Source organism: Peromyscus eremicus, chromosome 5 (genome assembly GCF_949786415.1).
Source record: "Peromyscus eremicus chromosome 5, PerEre_H2_v1, whole genome shotgun sequence".
Lineage (NCBI taxonomy): Eukaryota > Metazoa > Chordata > Mammalia > Rodentia > Cricetidae > Peromyscus > Peromyscus eremicus.
The window spans coordinates 69,314,040-69,334,583 of NC_081420.1; the positions used below are offsets into that span (position 1 = coordinate 69,314,040).

Consider the following 20,544-nt stretch of genomic DNA (forward strand, 5'->3'; position numbering starts at 1 on the left):
TGGGAACATTAATATTGAAGTTCTTTTCTAGAAAGATATTCTATCAATCACATGGCAATATAATTTGTATCACTAATTTAAAAAAAAATGTTCTTGAACAAGTTTTGCCCATTCTGAGACGTGAGGATTAGCATATTTAGCTTAGTGTTTTTATTATATGTGTCCGCGCAGTATGTGACTATACGTATCTCATAAAGGACAAATATAGTTTTCTCGTTGCTATATTCCCTGTATACAAGAGTTCCTGGCACACACTGACTGTTCAGTAAATATTTACTGAGTGAATAATTCACTGCATATTTGAGCATATTCTGCCTGTTCTTCTTTTGTACTTGATATATTATAGAAATATACCAAATAATGTACTTTAGACACAAAACAACAAAAAGTTCAGTATCTTGTACATCAGTTAAAATGAAGTGTCCTATGAATTCCCAATAACTTTCCTTATTTTTATGACTCCATTATAGAACGTTAAAAATTGATTTTAAGTAATTTGAATTCTAGTGTGTCAACATGTATGCATTTATGTATCTTTCACAAAATTTCTGCTTCAGATACTATTATTTACATAAAAACCTGTTAAAAATTGTGCATCTTTCCTATTTTTTCTTTTACACATCATCCACTTCCCCATTTTTTTTTTTTTTTTGGTATTTCAAAACTTCATATAAATGATTTTTTTTTTTTGAAAAGAGCAAGTATTTACCTATATTTATTAGGTGTTACAGAATGAGGTAAGGTACTTATCCTTCTTTACATACAAATTAATTCCATCACAAGAACTAAGCTCCAATGCATTAAAAATAAAATGAATGTATTTTTAAATAATTTAGTGCATTAAGGCTTGACTGCAGTGTTTGGGAAGTTCCACATTGATTTGAACTCAAAATTACTCTACATTAGGAAGCAGAGCATGAATTAGACATTGAACTGATCTCCTTTGTATAAGGGTAAAGATAAAATATTCTGTACAGTTAAGATAAACAAAACAGTATACTGTTTGAAGGTTGCTTTAGATTCAACGCTTCATAGTTAAGAGCATCATTAGAGGTCCAGAAATTTATTATTAGCATATCCTCTTAAAAATGTCATTTTACTAATCTGTAGTCACCATTTCTAAATGTATTAAGATTAAAAGAGAACTCTCAATTTTGTATTTTAGAGTACATTTTCTCCCTATCCCAAGCTTTGGTAGACTCCCCATTAATGTAGATACCTCTCATAGCTTTTGAAACATCTGAATATATTTGCCAATAGATGCTTGCATTGTGCTGTGTCTATTGCTATTCTTAGACTTTTAGCACTTATTTTGAAATAGAAAAAGAGCAGCCACATTACCTTTTTTCAATATTTTAAAACTTAAATTATTACATTATCTGGGGAGTGCCTAGAACTTAGGCATTCTAGCATTGAGTAAGTGCATTTTCCAGACCATATAATATTGTTAATTTCTAATAAACCCCTTTGTACCCCCAAGTAATTAACCAAAAGCCATGAAGTTGTCTTGGAACTGTTTGTCATTTAAACAATCTATCCATAATTCCCATTTCATGCTAAACTTTAATGGCTTAACACTTTTTGCTTAATATCAATGTTGAATGTACATAGAGAAAGGAATAGGGAGATAGTATTTTTTTTTTTTTTTTTTTTTTTTTTAGCTAAAAACTACTCAGCATCCAGCTGATTAATCTGCTCACGGTGGTCTAATCTATTTTCTATTTGTGTATGAGAGCTCCCATATTTCTCCCACTTAAATGACATCACATTTGCAAAGGTAAATTTGGCGAAACAAGCTAGATCAGAGGAATCCTCAAGCAAAAGTGAGCACCACACTCTGGTGTTATCCTTTGGTGACAGGCTAGAACGTGGGTTCCTTCGTCCTATAGCTGCATTTTCCAGATCACTCCATTAGGTTGCTAATGCCTGCTATCATTTGTATACCTACCAAGCTATAATGTAGTCTTGGGGCTCCCGCTCAGAGCATAACCCAAACACAAGCTTTTGACCTGTCTGGTGCACTTTCATTTGTCACGGGGGCCAAGGTGGTGCGTAAGTGGGCGGTAGATATGGCAACACTTCCACTGGCTGAACTTTGGGAGGAATCCAGGACGTGAATTTAATGGGAGGTGAAGCTGCGACAGTACTGGGAAGTTAGAGCGGCCAACTGCAGGAAGCCATGCTTCATTACACCCTTCATGGAAGCTGGCACCCTCTTCCAACCATTGTTACCCGCGGGCCAGTTCTCGAGGCACCGGCCTTCAGGTGGGTTCCCAGTGCCACGCGAGACGGACGCCCCCCCGGGGGGCACCCCCTTCAGCGACTCCGGCCCCCGCCCGCCCGCCCGCCGCGGCCTCTGCCCCACGCGCGCCCCGGGGCCCGCGAGGCGAGGGCGGCCCAACGTCCCCGGGCCCCGCGCGCGCCCCGGAGCCCTCCGGTAGACTCACTCCGGCCGCGCCGAGCAGCCGGCTGCGGGCGTCGGGTCCCCCACCTCCGCACACCTCGGCGCCGCCGAGCGGTGCGGGGGAGGGGAAAACCTGGAGGTAGGCTGGGGCCGGGGCAGGGACGCGGCGGCGCGCACGCAGGCCTCGCCTCTCCGGGGCCGCCTCCCTGACGCCGGCCGCAGGGCGGGCCCGGCGCGCACGCCGGGTGACGCTCGGAGGAGGAAGCGCAGCCCCTTCCCCTCCCTCGCCGCCCCGGGCCCAGCGGGAGCCCCCCAGTGCGCCTGTGCGGAGGCCTGCTGGATTATGTGTGCCCTCCTCGGGCGGCGGCGTTAGCGGCCGGGTGGAGGTGGGGAGGGAGGACGCCGCGGAGGAGGAGGAGGAGGAGGAGGAGGAGGAGGAGGCGGTGGCGGGGAGGTGGGGGGGGGGAGTCAGCAAGGACATGGCTCCTGACTCCTGTGCGGAACGTGAGTGACTGAGCGGCAAAGCCCGAGTGAGCGAGCGGCCGAGCGGGCGGGTGGGCGGGCGGGCGGGCGTGCGGGGCCGGGGCCGGGCGGAGCGGAGCGGGCGGGCGGGCGGGCGACGGGGCTGCGTGTGGGGAAGCGCTGGCTGCCTTGCTCGTGTTTGTTAATGGTCCCCCCCAACTCCCTCTTAGATGGTCTCTAGCGACCGGCCCGTGTCACTGGAGGACGAGGTCTCCCATAGTATGAAGGAAATGATTGGAGGCTGTTGCGTTTGCTCAGACGAGAGAGGCTGGGCCGAGAACCCGCTGGTTTATTGCGACGGGCACGGCTGCAGCGTCGCGGTGCATCAAGGTAAACACCCAACCGCCCGCCGGGCCGAACCGGCCTGCTCCCAACCGTCACTGCCCCCCCCCCCTCCCTCGGCGGCAACTGCCACCGCCGCCCCTCCCCCGGCTCGCCCGCCCGCCGGCCCCGCCCCGCCCCGTGCGCAGGGCCGCGGGAGCCCGGCGTGGTGGCCGCGGGCGCGGGCCGTGCCTCTCGGCCTGCGGGAGAAAGTGCGTGCGTGTGGCCCCGGCTGTCATGTGACTCCGCGCTCACTCTCTCAAGTGTCATTTGGTGGCCGGCCGGCCGGCTGCCTGCGTCGGGGCCGGGTCTGCGCCTGGGGAGGGTAGGAGCGAGCGTGCGACCCGCGCTGGAGTCCCCAGGACGGTGTGGTGGCTTTGGGCACGGGAGGCTTTCTCCTCCCTCCCCCCTCCCTCCCCTCCCCTCCCCTCCCCTCCCCTCCCCTCCCCTCCCCTCCCCTGCCAGCTCCCTCTGCCGCAGTGTGTCAGGAGACTTCCTGTGGTCTGGGGCAACCTGCCTCTCCAGGTGGAGGGAGCGCGGGGAGGTGGGCCCCGCTGCACCCCATGCTCCTGGGCAGAGACCCCGCTGCTGCCTGCCACTGGGGGCTTCTGTGAAGACAGTGGAAGGCGCCCGGGAGGGAGGGAGTGTCTGGGCTTGAGCTGACTTGGGCTGTTGGAGGAAAGCGGGTCAGTGGCTGCAGCACAGCCTGCATGGCTCCAGAGAAGAGTCTTAGTTTATTTTTGGGTACTATCATTAGAATGCTTTGAATCACACCCCCCACACCCCACCCCACCCCAAATACCGGGGACCTCTCTAAGAGATCTTTCTGGTTATTGAAGTTTCTGACCGTCCATTTCAAGTGGTAAAGGGATCCAGGACGAAAGACTAGGTAATATTTTTGGTGGCTTACTGTGTGGTCATCAGCCTATCCACCCTTTCTATCTCTGAGGCTAACACTGAGTGGTGGAAGTTTTTGTGTTTCTCGATAGGGTCTTTCTATGTAGCCCAGGTAGGACCGAGACATGCAGCAATCCCCTTCATTAGCTCTCAAGTACAGAAATTATAGGTGTGAGCCTAAGGAAGTTGTAATGTAATGAGAAGTGCCCTACCAAAGGGGAGAGAGGGAAATTGGAGCATAAGATGCCAAAGTGAAATTTTTATTTCAGTTTTTATTATTTTGACACAGGGTCTCATCAGCTCTTTCTCATCTGGAATTCAATTAATTTTGTAGTCCAGGTTTGCCTCAAGACCCAGAGGGTTTCCTGCTTCTGCCTCCAGGGTACTGGGATTAAAGGCCTATGCCATTATACCCCCCAGATTGTTTTGAGTCTCCTGTAGCCCAGGCTGACCTTGAGTTCCTCATCTTCATGCCTTCCCTGTGCTAGGATTTCAGGCATGCACTACTGTTCTTGGGTTGCATGTTCAGGAGGAGGAAACCCAGGGCTTTGTGTAGGATAGGCAAGCACTCTGCCAGTTGAGCCAAAATCTGACCCCAAAGTGCATTCGCCGCCTTCCTCCCCAGACATTTCCTCTGTAACAGCACTGGCTGTACTGGAGCTAGATCAGACTGGCCTGAAACTCTCAGAGATCTGCCTGCCTCTGCCTCCCAAATGCTGGGATTAAAAGGCATGCGTCACCACTCCTGGTCCCAAAGTGCATTCTTTAAAGAATCAAGTATTACCGTTTGGGAGGGGCACATTTAGACAAGTAATGATATTGAGACAGTAACTTAAACTTTAAAAGAAACTTAACTGGTTTCTTTTAAAGGAGAAAGTTACACATTGTCCTAGATACTTGAGAGTCTTTTGCAAAAAAGGAATGAAAATTTATGTCAGACATACATAATTTCTGTTTTCATTGGCATTTGTGTATGTTACAATCTTTAGTTGGGATAAAAATTAATGGTTATGGCATTCTCGTACATATATCTTGTTATACTTTGCTCAAATATATTTCTCCAATACCTTTTCCCCTCTGCTTTTCTGTCTGGGGGCAGGGCATATCTCATAAATTGGATCAAAAATTATTTTGTTATGTAATCTTTGCATGTCAATACAGAAAATGTACATCTAAATTTTTTCCCTTCTAGAGGTGCTTAAATAAAAGTGTGTGTTTGGACTCTATGCTGTTTCTTTTTTCTTTTTTGATACAGGGTCTCACGTAGCCCAGGCTGGCCTCAGAATTGGTATGCAGGTCTTGAACTCCAGTTTTTTGACTTTTGCCTCCCTAGTGGTGGGATTACAGATGTGTACGATTACCACCAAGTCATTGATACTATTATTTTCTTTACTTAGACTTACACAGGTTTAAAAGAGATTAGCCGAGGCATGATGGTTTATGCCTGTAATCACAACTCTGGAGAGGGTCAGGCAGGAGGATCTTTTTGAGTTTGAGGACAGCCTAGACTCAATTAGGACAGCATGTAGTTCAGTTGAAGTATGTAGGTATCATACACAAGGCCCTGGGTTTAAACCTGTGTGGAATAAACCTAGCATAAAGGCATGTGCCTGTAATCTCAGCACTCAGTAGGGTCAAAACCTCAAGTCCGTTCTAGGGGTTGCGGAGCAAGTTTGAGGTCAACCTGTGCTATGGGACACTCTTGAATCAAAAAGTTTAGCTTTTGGTATTTAGAAAGTTCTGTTGATTTTATTTTATTGTTTCCCAATATTTTAAGACATTTTCTGCTGAGTAAGATGGAATTGAATGTGTTTATAAGTTCTCAGAAAAGTTTAAAATCTTAACAAAATTAAGTATGAACATTAAAACCAACTTTTTCAGCTAGTGAGATGGCTCAGTGGGTGAAAGGCACATGCCACCAGCCTGACCAGTGTGATGGTTGAGACTCACGGTGGGAGGGAGAGAGCCAACTGCTGAAAGTCTTCCGACCTCTACTGCTCACCCTGGCACACTGGCCCCCACAACAGACACAAGAATAAATAAATAGGAAAAACATTTTGTAAGTTGCTAAACCAAACAACAAATCAAACTTTTTTCTCCTTTTCCTTTTGTGTTTTCATGCTGAGGGTCAGATTCAGGACTTTGTTCGTGCTAGACAAAGGTTTTTTTTTTTTTTTTTTTTTTTAATCAGTGAGCTGCTCCAGTAGGGCACCCCCCCCCCCCCCCCCCACACACACACAGATTCTCACTGTGTAACCCAGTCTGGCCTGAACTTGAGGTCCTCTGTTTCAACTTCCTGAGTGCTGGGATTACACCATGCCCAGTTGAAAACAAAACAACCCTGTCCCCTTATAAACAAGGAGGCTGGGCTAGTGACATGGTCTAGTTATAAGGAACTTCTTGCTAAGCCTTGAAATCAACTGTTGGATCCATATAGTGGAAGGAGAGAACAAATTCCTGGAAGTTGACATAACACATGTATATACAATAAATAAAATACATTCTAAAAATATTTTCAAAAAATGAGGCTGTGAATTAGGTATGTGAGGATGAGAATACTTGGGGTATGCAAATTATGTGAAGTTTTTTTTTTTTTTTTTTTTAATAACAGTTGTATTGAAATACAATTACATACTGTGCAGTTCACCTGTTTGGAGTGTGTATAATCCAGTGGTTTTTGATATATTCATAGAGTTGTGCAAACACTACCACAGTTTGTTTTAGATCTTTTTCATCACCCTAATAAAAAGCTTGGATCCATTAGAAGTCACTTCCTGTTTCTACCTGATTCTCATATACCTAGATTACCACAACTTTGTCTATTAATTTGCCTTTTTTGGATATTTCACATAATTTTTTTTAAGTGCTGGGGATTAGACTCAGGTCCTTGAACATGTTATGCAGAGTGCTGTACCATAAACTATCACTTTAGTATCGAATAACCTGGGCTGGCTTTGAATTTGCTGTGTGGTAAAGGTTGGCCTCCATTTCCTGAGGGCTGACATTACAGGCTTGCTGGACATAAGTCACAACCCTAGCAGCCCACAAGTATTTCACTGTGGCGTATTTTCTTTTGTATCTGTTGCTTGTCTTATTTTTCTGTTCTTAATCTCTGTTTTTGTTGTTTCATTCATTTGTGTGCTTATAGTCCCAGCACTTTTAAGAGGCTGAGTCAGGCTATGGTCAGTGAAATCCTACCTCAAAGCAACAGGAAACACTTGGTACTTAAACTATAGGGCAAGGAATGAATCAATGAATTTCTGATTTATTCTGTACAGAAACTTGTGCTAAGTTTACATAATCACTGAAAAACAATATCCCAACATGCAATTAAAAAAGTAACATTTGTAGCATTTTGACTTATTTGAAAATAGAGTTTCTGTGCAGTTCAGAGTGACTTGAAATTTAGAATCATCTTGGTTTAGCTTCTATAGAGTTTTGTGATTACATTTATGTACTGTCATACCAAACACTTTTTGGACTTTAATGGAAATAACTCAGAAGGTTGAATTTTTAAATTTTATTGTTATAATTTTACTTATTAATTAAATGCACTCAACATCATATAAAATAATTTATAAAGCAAGGTGTTGAATAGTGAGAAGTAGTTGGTAGGGTTTAAAAAGATCTTTTTCTTAGTTTTCAAATATAAATACTTTGTTTTCAAATTCAAACAATTTTGTTTCCCCACAGCTTGCTATGGCATTGTTCAAGTACCTACTGGACCATGGTTTTGCAGGAAATGTGAATCTCAGGAGAGAGCAGCCAGAGTGGTAAGGACTTTTTATCAAAAATATTAAAAAAAAACTTAAGTAGTTTAGGATGCCAGATATTAAATATTGTCTTCAAGATTTAAACTGATTTTATAAAATCTGAAAAATTAAGTTGTGTGTGTATGTGTGTGTGTGTGTGTGTGTGTGTGTGTTTATGTGTGTATGTATAAGTGTCTAAGTGTCACAGGGTACTTTGAAAAGTAGAGGTAAGAAATGATACTCAGGAGCTGAGGATTAAATTCAGGTCCTCTTATGTATTAGGAAAACACTATACCTCTGAACGGTGTTTTCAGCACTCTATCCAGGGTCTCTTTACTAGAGCTGGCTTGCTGGTGTTTCTGTTAGATTTAATAAGTATGGGGGAAAACTTAGGGCTTTAGTGACTGTCATTTTACTATATTTGTGGTGTGTAGTTTAACTTTCAGTACTCTTTGTTTTCACATGGTAACAATTTTGACAAGCAGCAGAGGGTTTCTGTTTTTGTTTTTTTAAACTTGTCACCGTTTTTGTGAGCACTTTGGTGACTTTTTGGGAAATGAGAGAGGTTCGGCCTGAAGTTAGAAAACAGATATTTCAACCTCTTTTCTTAGGCATATAGCAAAAGTAGAAGTTTTATTTTTGCCTTGGGTGGTTCTAGGTGAGTAGCCCTTATGGCCCGGTAGCTTATATAAGACAGTGAATCTCAGTTGATTGTATGTGAAAATCCAGTGTAGCAGAATTATAGCTAATTATTGTAGTGTTAAAATAATAGGACTTAGCAAATGGAAGATGAAGTCAATCATGCACATTTCAAGACTTTGAGGGAATGTAGTTCAGTTGGTAGAAAGCTTGCTTAGTGTGCATGAGGGGCCCTAAGTTCCACCCCAACACTACATGAAAGTGGGTGTGGTGTCATATACATCTGTAATCCTAATGCTCAGGAAGTGAAGGTAGGGGATCAAAAGTTAATAGTCGGGCTGGAGAGATGGCTCAGAGGTTAAGAGCACCGACTGCTCTTCCAGAGGTCCTGAGTTCAATTCCCAGCACCACATGGTGGCTCACATCCATCTGTAATGAGATCTGGCGCCCTCTTCTGTATACATAATAAATAAATCTTAAAAAAAAAAGTTGGCTATATAGTGAGTTCTAGTTTGAGACTAATCTGGGCTTCAAAAGTTGTGTGTGTATGTGGAGAGACTGGAAATATGTTGACTTTTTCTCTGTGTTGGATGTTATGTTTAGGGTGGTTTCTAAGCAAATGAAGTTAGCTTGAATTACCAGATTCTCAGTAACACTAATAGTGAGATGAGGAGGACAAGGTAGAAGCATTAAATACCTAAGAGGAAAAGTACTGGTTGGGATGTGGTGGGATGCCTCAAATACTAGTCATTTTTGTCCCTTTGTTTTATGGAAGTGGTCAGAATGTCAAGGTAAATATGGTAGCTATATTGGGAGCATGTTTTATTTCAATTTATTTAAATTGGTGGGATGTGGGAAACCATTAAAAAAGAGGTATAGTCTTTTAAATTCCTGTCGTGACAATAATGAGACAAGTCCGATTCTAAGCGTGTATGAACAAAACAGAGTATCTTTTATTGTAAGGATATAGGAACCAAGAGTCTTAATATGGACAGAACTTGAGCTAGTCCTGTTATCTCTTCTGCAGTACCTTCCTTCTTTATCTTTGTGAAAATTATCGACTAGGAGTTAACCTCTCCAAAGGTTTAACTATGTTCCAGATGCGGTACTAAATGTTTTACACCAATTACTTCACTTAATTGTCAAATTCCTGAAGTAGTTCTCATTTTATGGATTAGAAAGCTATAGTTTTAAGGGAAATACATATCTAGAATTGCAATCTAGGCAGCCATTAAGTTGTTTTCTACCTTCTTATATTGCCTCCTGTGGAGAGGGATGACTATTTCTCAGCTCCTCTTTTCACCTTTCTGTCTCTCCCAATCTCTTTTTGAGACAGGTCTTTAACTTACTATGGAGACCAGGCTGGCTTGCCTCAAACTATTAACCTCTTGTCTCAACCTCTTGCATGCTAAGATTGGTGAGGGCTGCCATATTTAGGTAGCTTATGGCTTTAAAAAAAAAATCTTTTGGAATTCAAAAACAAAAAAAAATAGGTGTGTGTGTCTGTGTCTGTGTGTCTGTGTCTGTGCACTTGAAAAAGAGTGTGAGTTAGAGGACAGCCGTTTTATCAGTCCCCACCTTTCAAGTTCTTTAAGATGGTCTTGGTGAAGCATGGTGGCAAATGGCTTTAATCTCAGCATTCAGGAGGCAGAAGCAGCCTGGTCAATACAGCAAGTTCCAGGATAGTCAGGATTACATTGATCTTGTCTCAAAAATGTAAAAATAAAAGATAAAAAAGAGAGAGAGAGCCTCTTTCACTCTGCATAAACAAGTGAGCTGGCCTGTGAGCAGATGTCCCAGCTTACCTCTGTAGAGGCTTGCTGGCTTTACAGGTGCTTGTACTACTGAGTCTGCCTTTTCCATGGTCTCTGGGCATCTGAACTCAGGTGGTCAGGGCTGATGTGTGGTACTGGTGACAAGTTCTTATATACACAGGTTCTCTCTCCAACCTGTGCCTCCTGTCCTAAGAGCCTAAAATCTCAATCTGAATCTGATACTCTTTTGGTTAAAATTGCCCTGGACTGGTTTGACTTAGATATGGTGCCTACCTCTAGACCTCTTTAAGATCAGATCAAGTTGCTCAAATGCAGTTAGGGAATTCTTGATCGGATATGGCTCACTTGCCAGAAAAAAGTTAGAGTTGGTTGTAAGTACTTTGACAGATATGGAATAGTAATGATCCAGAAAGATAAAGCAGCATTTTCAGAAAAATGGTTTTTTGTTTTCAAGACAAGGTTTCTCTGTTTAGCTTTGGAGCCTGTCCTGGAACTTGCTCTGTAGACCAGGCTGGCCTTGAACTCACAGAGATCTGCCTGCCACTGCCTCCTACGTGCTGGGATTAAAGACGTTCGCTACCACTGCCTGGCCAAGGAAACTGTTTTTGTTGGATAGTATGTAGAATGCATTTAAAAGGTGAGATTAGAAAAAGGTACAGGATGAAACTCTCAGAGATGAAGGACGACCTTAAAAAGAGGACATTGAAATCTACCAGGAACACCTTAAAAGGAAGAGTGATGGGTGACTGAGTGACATTGCAATCAGTTACTCTAGAGTGACTTTACCATCGTTAATAACAATTATGTAGGAAGTATGGCTCAGTGGGTAGAATGTGTACTTCAAAGCCCAAGGCCCTAGGAACAAGCAAAAGTTTCTCAGAGTAATAGTGATTGAAGAAGAGGTGATAGAAGAGAGAACAAATGAAAGTCCTGAGATGATGGCTCAGTGGGTAAGGGAACTTGCCACCAAGACCAACAACCTAAGTTTGACCCTGGGAACATACATGCCACAAGTTGTTCTCTGACCTCCACTCACATTCCAAGTCATACCTCCAAATAAAACAACAAAAAACAAAACCAAATAAATGTAAACTTTAAAAAAAGACCTGGAGTTTTTATCATGGTGAAACATGTGCGTAATCCCAGCATTCTAGAGGTAGGGAGAGAATTTTGAATTGGAGGGTAGCTTGGGGTGCTGTTTCAAAAAAAAAAAAGGAAAAGAAAAATCGAAACGTCAAACATGGTGGCTTATGCCAGCACTTGGGAGGCTGAGGCAGGAGGGTTGCTATGAGTTTGAGGTCAGTCTGAATTGCATAGTGGTTTCTAGGCCAGACTGGTCTCTGTAGAGTGAGACCCTGTTTCAAAACCAACAAAACAACAATAAAATCTCCCCCGCAAAAAACCAAAAGACCCCAGTCAGACAACCAAAAACCAAAACATACAATCAAAACTCCCCCAATCAGACAACAACCAAAAACCGAAACATATAAGCAAATCCCCCCCGTCAGACAACAACCAAAAACCAAAACATACAAGCAAAACTCCCCCAATCAGACAACAACCAAAAACCAAAATATACAAGCAAAACTCCCCCAATCAGACAACAACCAAAAACCAAAACATACAAGCAAAACTCCCCCAATCAGACAACAACCAAAAACCAAAACATAAAAGCAAACCTCCCCCCATCAGACAACAACCAAAAACCAAAACATACAAGCAAAAGTCCCCCAATCAGACAACAACCAAAAACCAAAACATACAAGCAAAACTTCCCCCAGTCAGACAACAACCAAAAACCAAAACATACAAGCAAAACTCCCTGATTGTATAGCTGAGGGTGGCCTTAAATTTCTTAAAATTTTTTAAATTAAAAAAAAAAAAAAAAAAAAAAAGGGAAATGTATGTGTTGTCCCTGAAAAGGCCCTGGGGCTGGAGTTAAGGTGTTTGAGCTGCATGGGAACTGAACATGAGGCTCCTCTGCAAGAACAGTGTGTATTCTTAAACCAGTACTGTTCCCACTGATGACTAAGCCATCTCTCCAGCTACCTAAAGTAAAAAAATATTTCTATTATTGAAACAAGGTCTCACATAGCCCAAGCTAACTGAAAACTCATTGTATAACTGAGGATGACCTTGAACTTCTAATCATCCTTTCTCTGCCTCCCAAGTGCTGGGATTACAGGCCTTCACTTATTCCAGTTTTATAATTTATTTTTTATTATCTATGTTTGTGGCCTCTGTGGATTTGGAAATTAGATTTCCTGTAGCTAAAAGTTACAGCCCATGAGCCTGTTGTGGATGCTGAGAACCAGACTGTTCCTCTAAGACCAGTACATCACTAAGCCATCTCTCCAGCCCCTAACAGATTATTAATAGGCAAGTTTATTTCCTGCACTCAGTTATTGAGACTGTTTTCATCACTATCCCAAAAGAAAAAAAGAAATTAAAAGATTAAGTTGATATTTTATTCTTCACAGTCTGAATTCAGATTTTTATTAACTTACTCTCTTTTAGACCATCCACGTTTCAGTAGTCATATTATCATATGTACACATCTATGAGTATGTATAATTTGTATTATTTTACAGGAATAGCAGCCTATGTATTAGATTAAAAGATGCTGATGATTAAACCCAAGGACTTGGACATACTAAGCAAACCCTTAGCCAGTGAGCCAAAGCTGCAGCCCTGCCCATGCTGGACTATATGGGCCCTTGGTCCTCCTAAGTAGTTGTGACTGTAGACACAGTGAGGCTGTACTTTGTTCATTCTTCTTCTCTTGTTCTGGGATTGAACCCAGGTCCTCACTGTTTTACCCTTAAGCTACACTCCAGCCCATTTGCCTTTATTTTGAAGTTATTTGGTATACATGTGTTTAGCATTTTCATTATTGTGCTTTTGTGTGTTTGTTTGAATTCTAGGATAATAGCTATTTAGCTGGAAGTAAGATTTCATTCTAGTCTGCTTTCTGGTATGTTTGAATAGACAGTTGGCAGCTTGTTCTCTTCAGGCTTGGCCTTCTTTTTTCATCCAAAGAGGAACGTTCTTTTACTTCAGAATGTGTTCTTTTCTAGAAGAAAAGTATGATGCCTGACATCTGTAGCCTCAGCACTTTGGAGGCTGAGGCAGGAGGATTGAGGTCAGGTAGCATTACATAGTGAGTACCTTGGGTTACAGAGTGAGACCCTGAACTCAAAAAGGAAAAAAATGTACTATCTTCCTTGTCTTCAAATACTGTCAACTCATTCAGTTTTCTTCTCTTAACTATGATTTAGGTGTGTGAGACTTTCATTCTGTTTTTCATGTCTTCTATTTGTTTTGTGTGTGTGCTTATATTATGGAAGCTAGCTGTCTTCATATTTATGCTTATTGTTTATCTAATGAGTTAAAAAATTTCAGCCTAAACTGAGCGGTGTTGGTGCACCCCTTTAATCCCAGCACTCTGGAGGCAGAGGCAGGAGGATCTCTGCGAGTTCAAGGCCAGCCTGGTCTACAGAGCAAGTCCAGCCAGGACTGTTATACAGAGAAACCCTGTCTTGTGAGGAAAAAAAACCCAAAACAAAAACCAAAAAGGTTTCACCCTAAACCATCTGTAGATCACTACCCATTTCCATTCATGCTTTTGAGAAGATGGGTTCACTGATTCATTTTTAGTTTTCACTTTGTATTTTATTTCATGGTATTTCCTCCCCTCCTCCCCCTACTTCAAGACAGGATTTCTCTGTGTAACTGCCCTGGCTTTCCTAGAACTTGTTTTGTAGACCAGGCTGGCCTTGAATTCATAGAGATCCTCCTGCCTCTGCCTTCCAAGTGCTGGGATATCACACCTGATATAGTATTTTTATTGTTTGTGTGTGAAAGTTCTGAAATGTGTATGTGTTGTCTGTGCATCAGGTATATGCAGTGCCCACAGAGGCCAGATGATGATGGCATTGTATCCTCTGGGACTGGAGTTTCAGACTGTTGTGAGCTGGCATGTGGGTGCTGGGAAATGTACCTGGGTCATCCCCCCCCCCCCCCAATAGGGTTTCTCTTTGTGGCCCTGGCTGCCCTAGAACTTGCTTTGTAGACCAGGCTGGCCTCGAATTCAGAGATCCACCTGCCTCTGCCTCCCACATGCTGGGATTAAAGGTGTCCACCACCATGCTCTGCTCCATTTTTTCTTTAACCAGTTTGTTTTTATTTGTATATGTGTGTGCGTGCTTGTCTCTTATGCATATGTAGATGTTGGAAGACAGCTTGAAGTTCCTTCCTTCTCTCCTTACACTATATTGGTACCTCAGGTTGTCAGGATTGGCAGCAAGTACATTTACCCTTGGAGCCGTTATTATGACCCTAAATTAAAAAAAAAAAAAAAAAAAAATTTCCTCTTAAAACCCAAGCTAAATCTTTGTGTATTTTGTAATTGCTCCTCGAATAATTCTATATGGTTAGGTTGGGTGTGGTGGCCCATACCTTTAATCCTGGCTCTCAGGAGGCAGTTTGAGGCCTGCCTGATCAACATAATGAGCTCCAGGAAAGCCAGGAATACATAGACTCTGTCTCAAAAAAACAAAACAAAACAAAACAAACCAGAAAAAGTTCTATATAGTTAATCTTCAGGTAGTCTATAAATTGAGTTTTCTTTTTCCTTTTTTTTTCCCCCCCAAGACTGAAACAGTCCTGGCTGTCCTGGAACTCACTCTGTAGACCAGGCTGGCCTCGAACTCACAGAGATCCACCTGCCTTTGCCTCTAGAGTGCTGGGATCAAAGGCATGCGCCACCGCTGCCAGGCAGATTGAGCTTTCTTTTTAGCATCTTTTTCATTTTTCTCTCCTTTCCATCACTTTGGTCTTCCCTTTGTATGTGTGTGAGCTGCTGCAAAGTGAACCCAGGACCTCATGCATATTTAGCCTATGCTGCCTTTCTTGTCTCACTCTATAGCCCATGTTCATGTGAACTCACTATATGATCTAGACTAGTCTTGAACTTGAAGGCCATCTTCTTCCTCTGTCTCCCAAGTACTGAGATTATAGCCATGTACTGTCAGTTTCTAATTATTTGTGAATGTTCTTTCAGAATTTAATACTCTCTTCTCCAAATGCTAGGGATTGAACTCAGACTCTCTCCCATGTAAGGCATGTTCTCTGTCACTGAACTACATCTCCAACCAGGATTTTAATATTTTTTTCTTTCTCTTTTTCCTTTTTTTTCTTCTCCAGAGAGAGTTTCTCTGTTTTAATAGCCCTGGCTGTCCTGGAACACATTGTAGACCAGGTTGGTCTTAAACTGGCAGAGATCTGCCTCCCAGTGTTGAGATCCAAGGGTGTGTGTACCACACCTGGCTAATATTTTCTTCTTATCCAGGTTAATTCTGATACTGTAATACTGTTTTACTTTTTTTTTTTAGTGATTATTCTGGACACACAATCTTCTTTCCCTTGGTTTTTTGGAGACAGGGTTTCTTTGTGTAGCTCTGGTTGTCTCGGAACTCACTCTGTAGACCAGGCTGGCCTCCATCCACCTGCCTTTGTCTCCCAAGTGCTAGGATTAAAGGCGTGCACCACCATGCCTGACCTGGCACACATTCTTTTAAGTTGTTAACTCATGTTAGGAAAAATTAGTTCAGGTCAGAGATTGGATTATATCTTTGATAATTTCCTCATTTTTTTATATTCATAATTTGAGGGTTTTTTTTGTTATGCTTTTGAGTTTGGGCCTTGGATCCTCTGTTATTAATTGATCTTAATTTTTTAGTATTTTGTATTTAACTTTCAGTTTTTTTGTTATTTTCATGTGATAGTTTACTTTGTTTTTTTAATTCTTTAATATAATCATTTGAAGTTCTCTTGAGGTTTACTTTGTTTTAATTTTCTGAAATACTGTTTTGTTCCTAGGCTTCCATTTAGTTCTTCATTTTTAGTGTGATCTCACTGCTCTGTCTCAGCTGTCCTGTCCTGTGGTCTAGATTTACTTACCTCTCTCTTTTAAAAGACAGGGTCTTTACTATAGTACTTGCTGGCCTCCAGCTCCTTACATAGATCAGACTGGTCTTGAACTGCCTCTGTTTCATGAGTGCTGGTGTTGCAGGTGTATGCCACCATCCCTGGTACCTGCCTCGATTTCTTTTGGTTTACTATCTCCAGAAAATTCACCATTGTAGCTTCTTTGTAGAGGAGAAAGATAGTTACCTGGTAGTGTGTAGTGAAGAGATGAAATTGATTTGATTGCTTTTCCGGTTACATCTAGTTCTTCCTGATTTCACCCTTACTAGAAAACACTTGTATATTCATGGCCTGTCACTGTACACATGAATTCCTCCATCCTGCGTTGGCTGGGATCTAGTTTCTCCTGTTTTCCAAACTATGTAACACATAGTGAATTAATTTTGGAATTGTCTTATTTATGGTTTATGCAGTCTGTAGGTTTTCTTGTTTTGGTGCTGGTTGAGTCCAGTGCCTGTTACATGCTAAACACACACTGCTACAGAGCTACACCCTATTCTTGGAAGTTCTTTACCTCTTGTCTGTCCTTTTTATTGTCTAGAATTTTAGAGCTGTTTTTTTTGCTTTTTATATTTGTGGCTTCATGCCTTTGTATCTCACTATTGTTACCCAATAGATACTTGAGGGAGAGAGAAGATAGCTTTTAAATGAAATGAACTACCTGCACTACTTTTCCAATTGTTTTCCAACTTGAAATTCTCCTGCCTCAGCCTTCTGAGTACTGACACTATAGGCATATGCTGCCATGTCAGACTTTTTTTGAGGTCTTGCTTTAGAAGGTAGTAGCTAACGGCTTCTATCTTCAATTTGTCAGTTTCTACTTGATTTTTTCCTACTCACAAAAGATTGGAATCTTCCCTTTGGTTCTGCTTTCCTTTTATATGTTCACAATTGATCTTTTCCCTTCATTGGCAAACTTCGTGGAAGAATAAACAGTAGTTTACTTTGTCAGCTGTCTGCCATATTCTCTTAGCTTAATGATTGAGAAATAACTACTTGTCATTATAACTGAGAGCATTTGCAATCTGCCTTTGCTGTTCACACTTTCATCATGGGCACTGCCTGTTTCCTTTTGGTGACCATTAAATAAAGTTCCCTGCCTAAGAAGATCTTTACTTAGGATCAGAAAAAAACTGATCAACCTTGGAAATTTCCTTCTTTTTGTTAGATAAGTGAAATACTTTGTGTTTTTCTTTTGTCTTCGATACTAGGCAGCCCAGAATCAAATCTGGTCTTTAGTTACATCAGTCACATTAATCTTAGTATATTTGTTTTCTCTTCCTCCTTTCATTGGGGTTAGGACTTCACTTCTTATCTCTGCTTCTCTGCATGTTGATTTCATTCTCTTATACTACAGACTCTCTACTACATGAGGCTGGAACCATGACTGCTGGCAGCTCTTGACTTTCATCTTCCCAGCCCCTTCTACCAGGAAAAAGGGGCTCTTTTGAAGAATCCTGAGGAGGACTCTGACCTGTCTTGGATCATGTACCCACCATCCCTCTGGCTGGAGTGGGGAGGGTTCTATGAATTGCAGCCCTCACTAGAGCTACATAGTTGGAGTCAGGGGTAAGAGCAGTTCCCTGATTCTGGTGGGTGGGTGCTGTTTGAAGAAAGGGAATATTATGAACAGATGAACACTAGATGGCTTATAATTCTGGCTTTTAATACTTTATTATTATTATATAGGTCCTTTAATACCTTAAGTACTTTTCTGAAAATTTAAGCCTAAGTACATAGAGTATTATAAATATGTTTGTTTACCCTTCAAACTACTATATTTGGCTTTTAATTCTTCCCACGAGTTATTTTGCTGTTATTATAATGACCAAATCTAATTTTTTTTCATTAATTTGATTCTACTTGATTGATTTTTGACATTTAAACCATTTTGCCAAGCTAGGTGTGGTGATATAGATTAATAATGCTAGCACTTGGGAGGTGGAAACATGAAGATCAGAAGTGTGAAGCCCAGCCTCCATGCTACATAAGACCTGGTCAAGAACCCCAGACAACAAAATTAGAGCTCCAGAGATCGTTCAAGTTTCTTCATGACTTTCTAAACACTACTAGTTTGTTTGTTTAGTTGGTTGGTTGGTTTTTGTTTTTTGAGACAGGGTTTCTCATTGTAGCCCTGGCTGTCCTGGAACTTGCTCTGTAGACCAGGCTGGCCTTAAACTCACAGAGATCCGCCTGCCTGTGCTTCCCGAGTGCTGGAGTTGTGTGCCAGCACTGCCCTGCTGTTACTTTGTTTTTACCCCAGGTGTTTGAACAGTGCTGGTTTTTTTTTTTTTTTTTTTTTTCCCCTTTGGTTTTTCGAGACAGGGTTTCTCTGTGTAGCTTTGCGCCTTTCCTGGAACTCGCTTTGGAGACCAGGCTGGCCTCGAACTCACAGAGATCCGCCTGCCTCTGCCTCCCGAGTGCTGGGATTAAAGGCGTGCGCCACCACCGCCCGGCAACAGTGCTGTTTTGATTCCTCTTGACTGTAAAATTTAAGTGATGCGATTGCTCTTCTCGCTTGTTTATTTGATGATCTCATTCATGGGGACAGTATTGTTAATTTTTCTCCTTCTGGTGTCATTGCTGTGAGGCTCTAAGCCCTGTTTTTTTTTCCCCCTAGATTATTGCAATAGCTTTATTTGGTTATTTAATGTTTTTTTACATTTTGTGTGTTGGGTGGGTATGTGCCTGTGAATGCAGGTGCCCATCAAGGTCAGTTCCTGTAGCTGAAATTACAGGCAGTGAGTGAGTGCTGAGAACTGAATGTAGGTCTGTTGCAAGTGAACAGCCATCTCACTAGCCCCACCCCTTAAGTTTTCATATTTTTGTAGTGTGATACAATTGACATTGTATAAAAAATAAAGTGTTGGGGTTGGGGATTTAGCTCAGTGGTAGAGTGCTTGCCTAGTAAGTGCAAGGCCCTGGGTTCGGTCCTCAGCTCCGGAAAAAAAAAAAAAAGAAAACGTTAAAATATAAAAAAATAGGGCTGGAGAGATGGCTCAACCGTTAAAGGCTAGGCTTACAACCAAAATTATAAAAAAATAAAACGTTAAAAGCAAAAACAAAAAAAATTAAGGCAAAAAAATTCTCCTCCTCCTAAGGCCTAGGGGTATGGTTCAGTGGTAGTGTTTACTTAGCATCAGATGGGAATCCTTGGATTCAATTCTCAGCACCAAAAACTTAAACTTGTTCATATATTTCTTTCTCCTTCAGTTCTGTTGCTTCTGGCCCTAAGTAAAGCACAGTTTTTGTTGTTAATTCCTTTCCTGCTTGTGTAGACTAAACTAGCTTCAGACTTGCATCGGTACTGTTACTGTGGCTCAGCTCCTCTCTGTATGCACACGCAATACACATTGTCTGCCTTTTCCTCATTCATCTCATTCTCCCAGTAACTCCCCTGTTTGTCCTCTCAATCTTATCTCCTAGGAGGATAGGGATTGCTTGTTCCTATCGTTAAAATACCACTTAGTTCCCATAGTTGAAGTATTAGTACAGGGCAAAACGTTTTCTTTCTACTGTTTTGTAATTTTACTAAAAGTAAAGGAAGGCTAGGGATGTAGCTCAGTTGTAGATTGCTTATGTAGTATAGTGTGTACAAGCTGCTGGCTTTGATTCCAGCACCCCTTCTTCCCCAAAGAAAAGAAAGAAGAAAAAAGAAAGCAGACCCAAAAACCCCATAAAATTTCTTTTTTTCTTTTATTATTTATGTGTTTATTTTTGAGACAGGGCCTTTCTATGTACTCCTGTCTGAACTACAACTTGCTGTGTAGATCATGCTGGTCTTAAACTCATGGATCAGCCTGCCTCTGCCTCCTGAGGGCTGAGACTAGAATGCAATGCCGCCCCAGGGAAAAAAAATCTTTTCTTTCTTTCTTTCTTTCTTTCTTTCTTTCTTTCTTTCTTTCTTTCTTTCTTTCTTTCTTTCTTTCTTTCTTTCTTTCTTTCTTTTTTTTTTAAGATTTATTTATTTATTATGTATACAGCATATGTGTCTACAGGCCAGAAGAGGGCACCAGATCTCACTACAGGTGGTTGTGAGCCACCATGTGGTTGCTGGGAATTGAACTCAGGACCTCTGGAAGAGCAGTCAGTGCTCTTAACCTCTGAACCATCTCTCCAGCCCTTTTCTTTTTTTCTTTCCTTCTTTCTGTCTTTTTTTTGAGACAGGGTTTTTAACAGTTCTGGCTGTCCAAGAACTCACTTTGTAAACCAGGCTGGCCTTGAATTCACAGAAATCTGCCTGCTA

The 20,544-nt window shown here is 41.8% G+C and overlaps 1 protein-coding gene across 10 annotated transcripts in view; it reads left to right on the top strand.

The window, feature by feature from the left end:
• Nucleotides 1-2,399: 2,399 nt before the first annotated feature.
• The window catches only part of Mllt10 (MLLT10 histone lysine methyltransferase DOT1L cofactor), a 172,883-nt gene continuing 154,738 nt past the window's right edge, over nucleotides 2,400-20,544 (top strand). For 3 of the 10 annotated variants that reach the window (XM_059263626.1, XM_059263629.1, XM_059263631.1), the window contains exons 1-3: nucleotides 2,401-2,543; nucleotides 3,097-3,256; nucleotides 7,838-7,917. In XM_059263626.1, the coding sequence (XP_059119609.1) occupies nucleotides 3,097-3,256; nucleotides 7,838-7,917 (240 nt within the window). In that variant the 5' untranslated portion in view covers nucleotides 2,401-2,543. Of the gene's footprint in view, nucleotides 2,544-2,681; nucleotides 2,791-2,844; nucleotides 2,935-3,096; nucleotides 3,257-7,837; nucleotides 7,918-20,544 lie in introns of those variants that run through there. The other 7 variants (XM_059263632.1, XM_059263630.1, XM_059263628.1 and 4 more) reach the window with 7 other exon arrangements.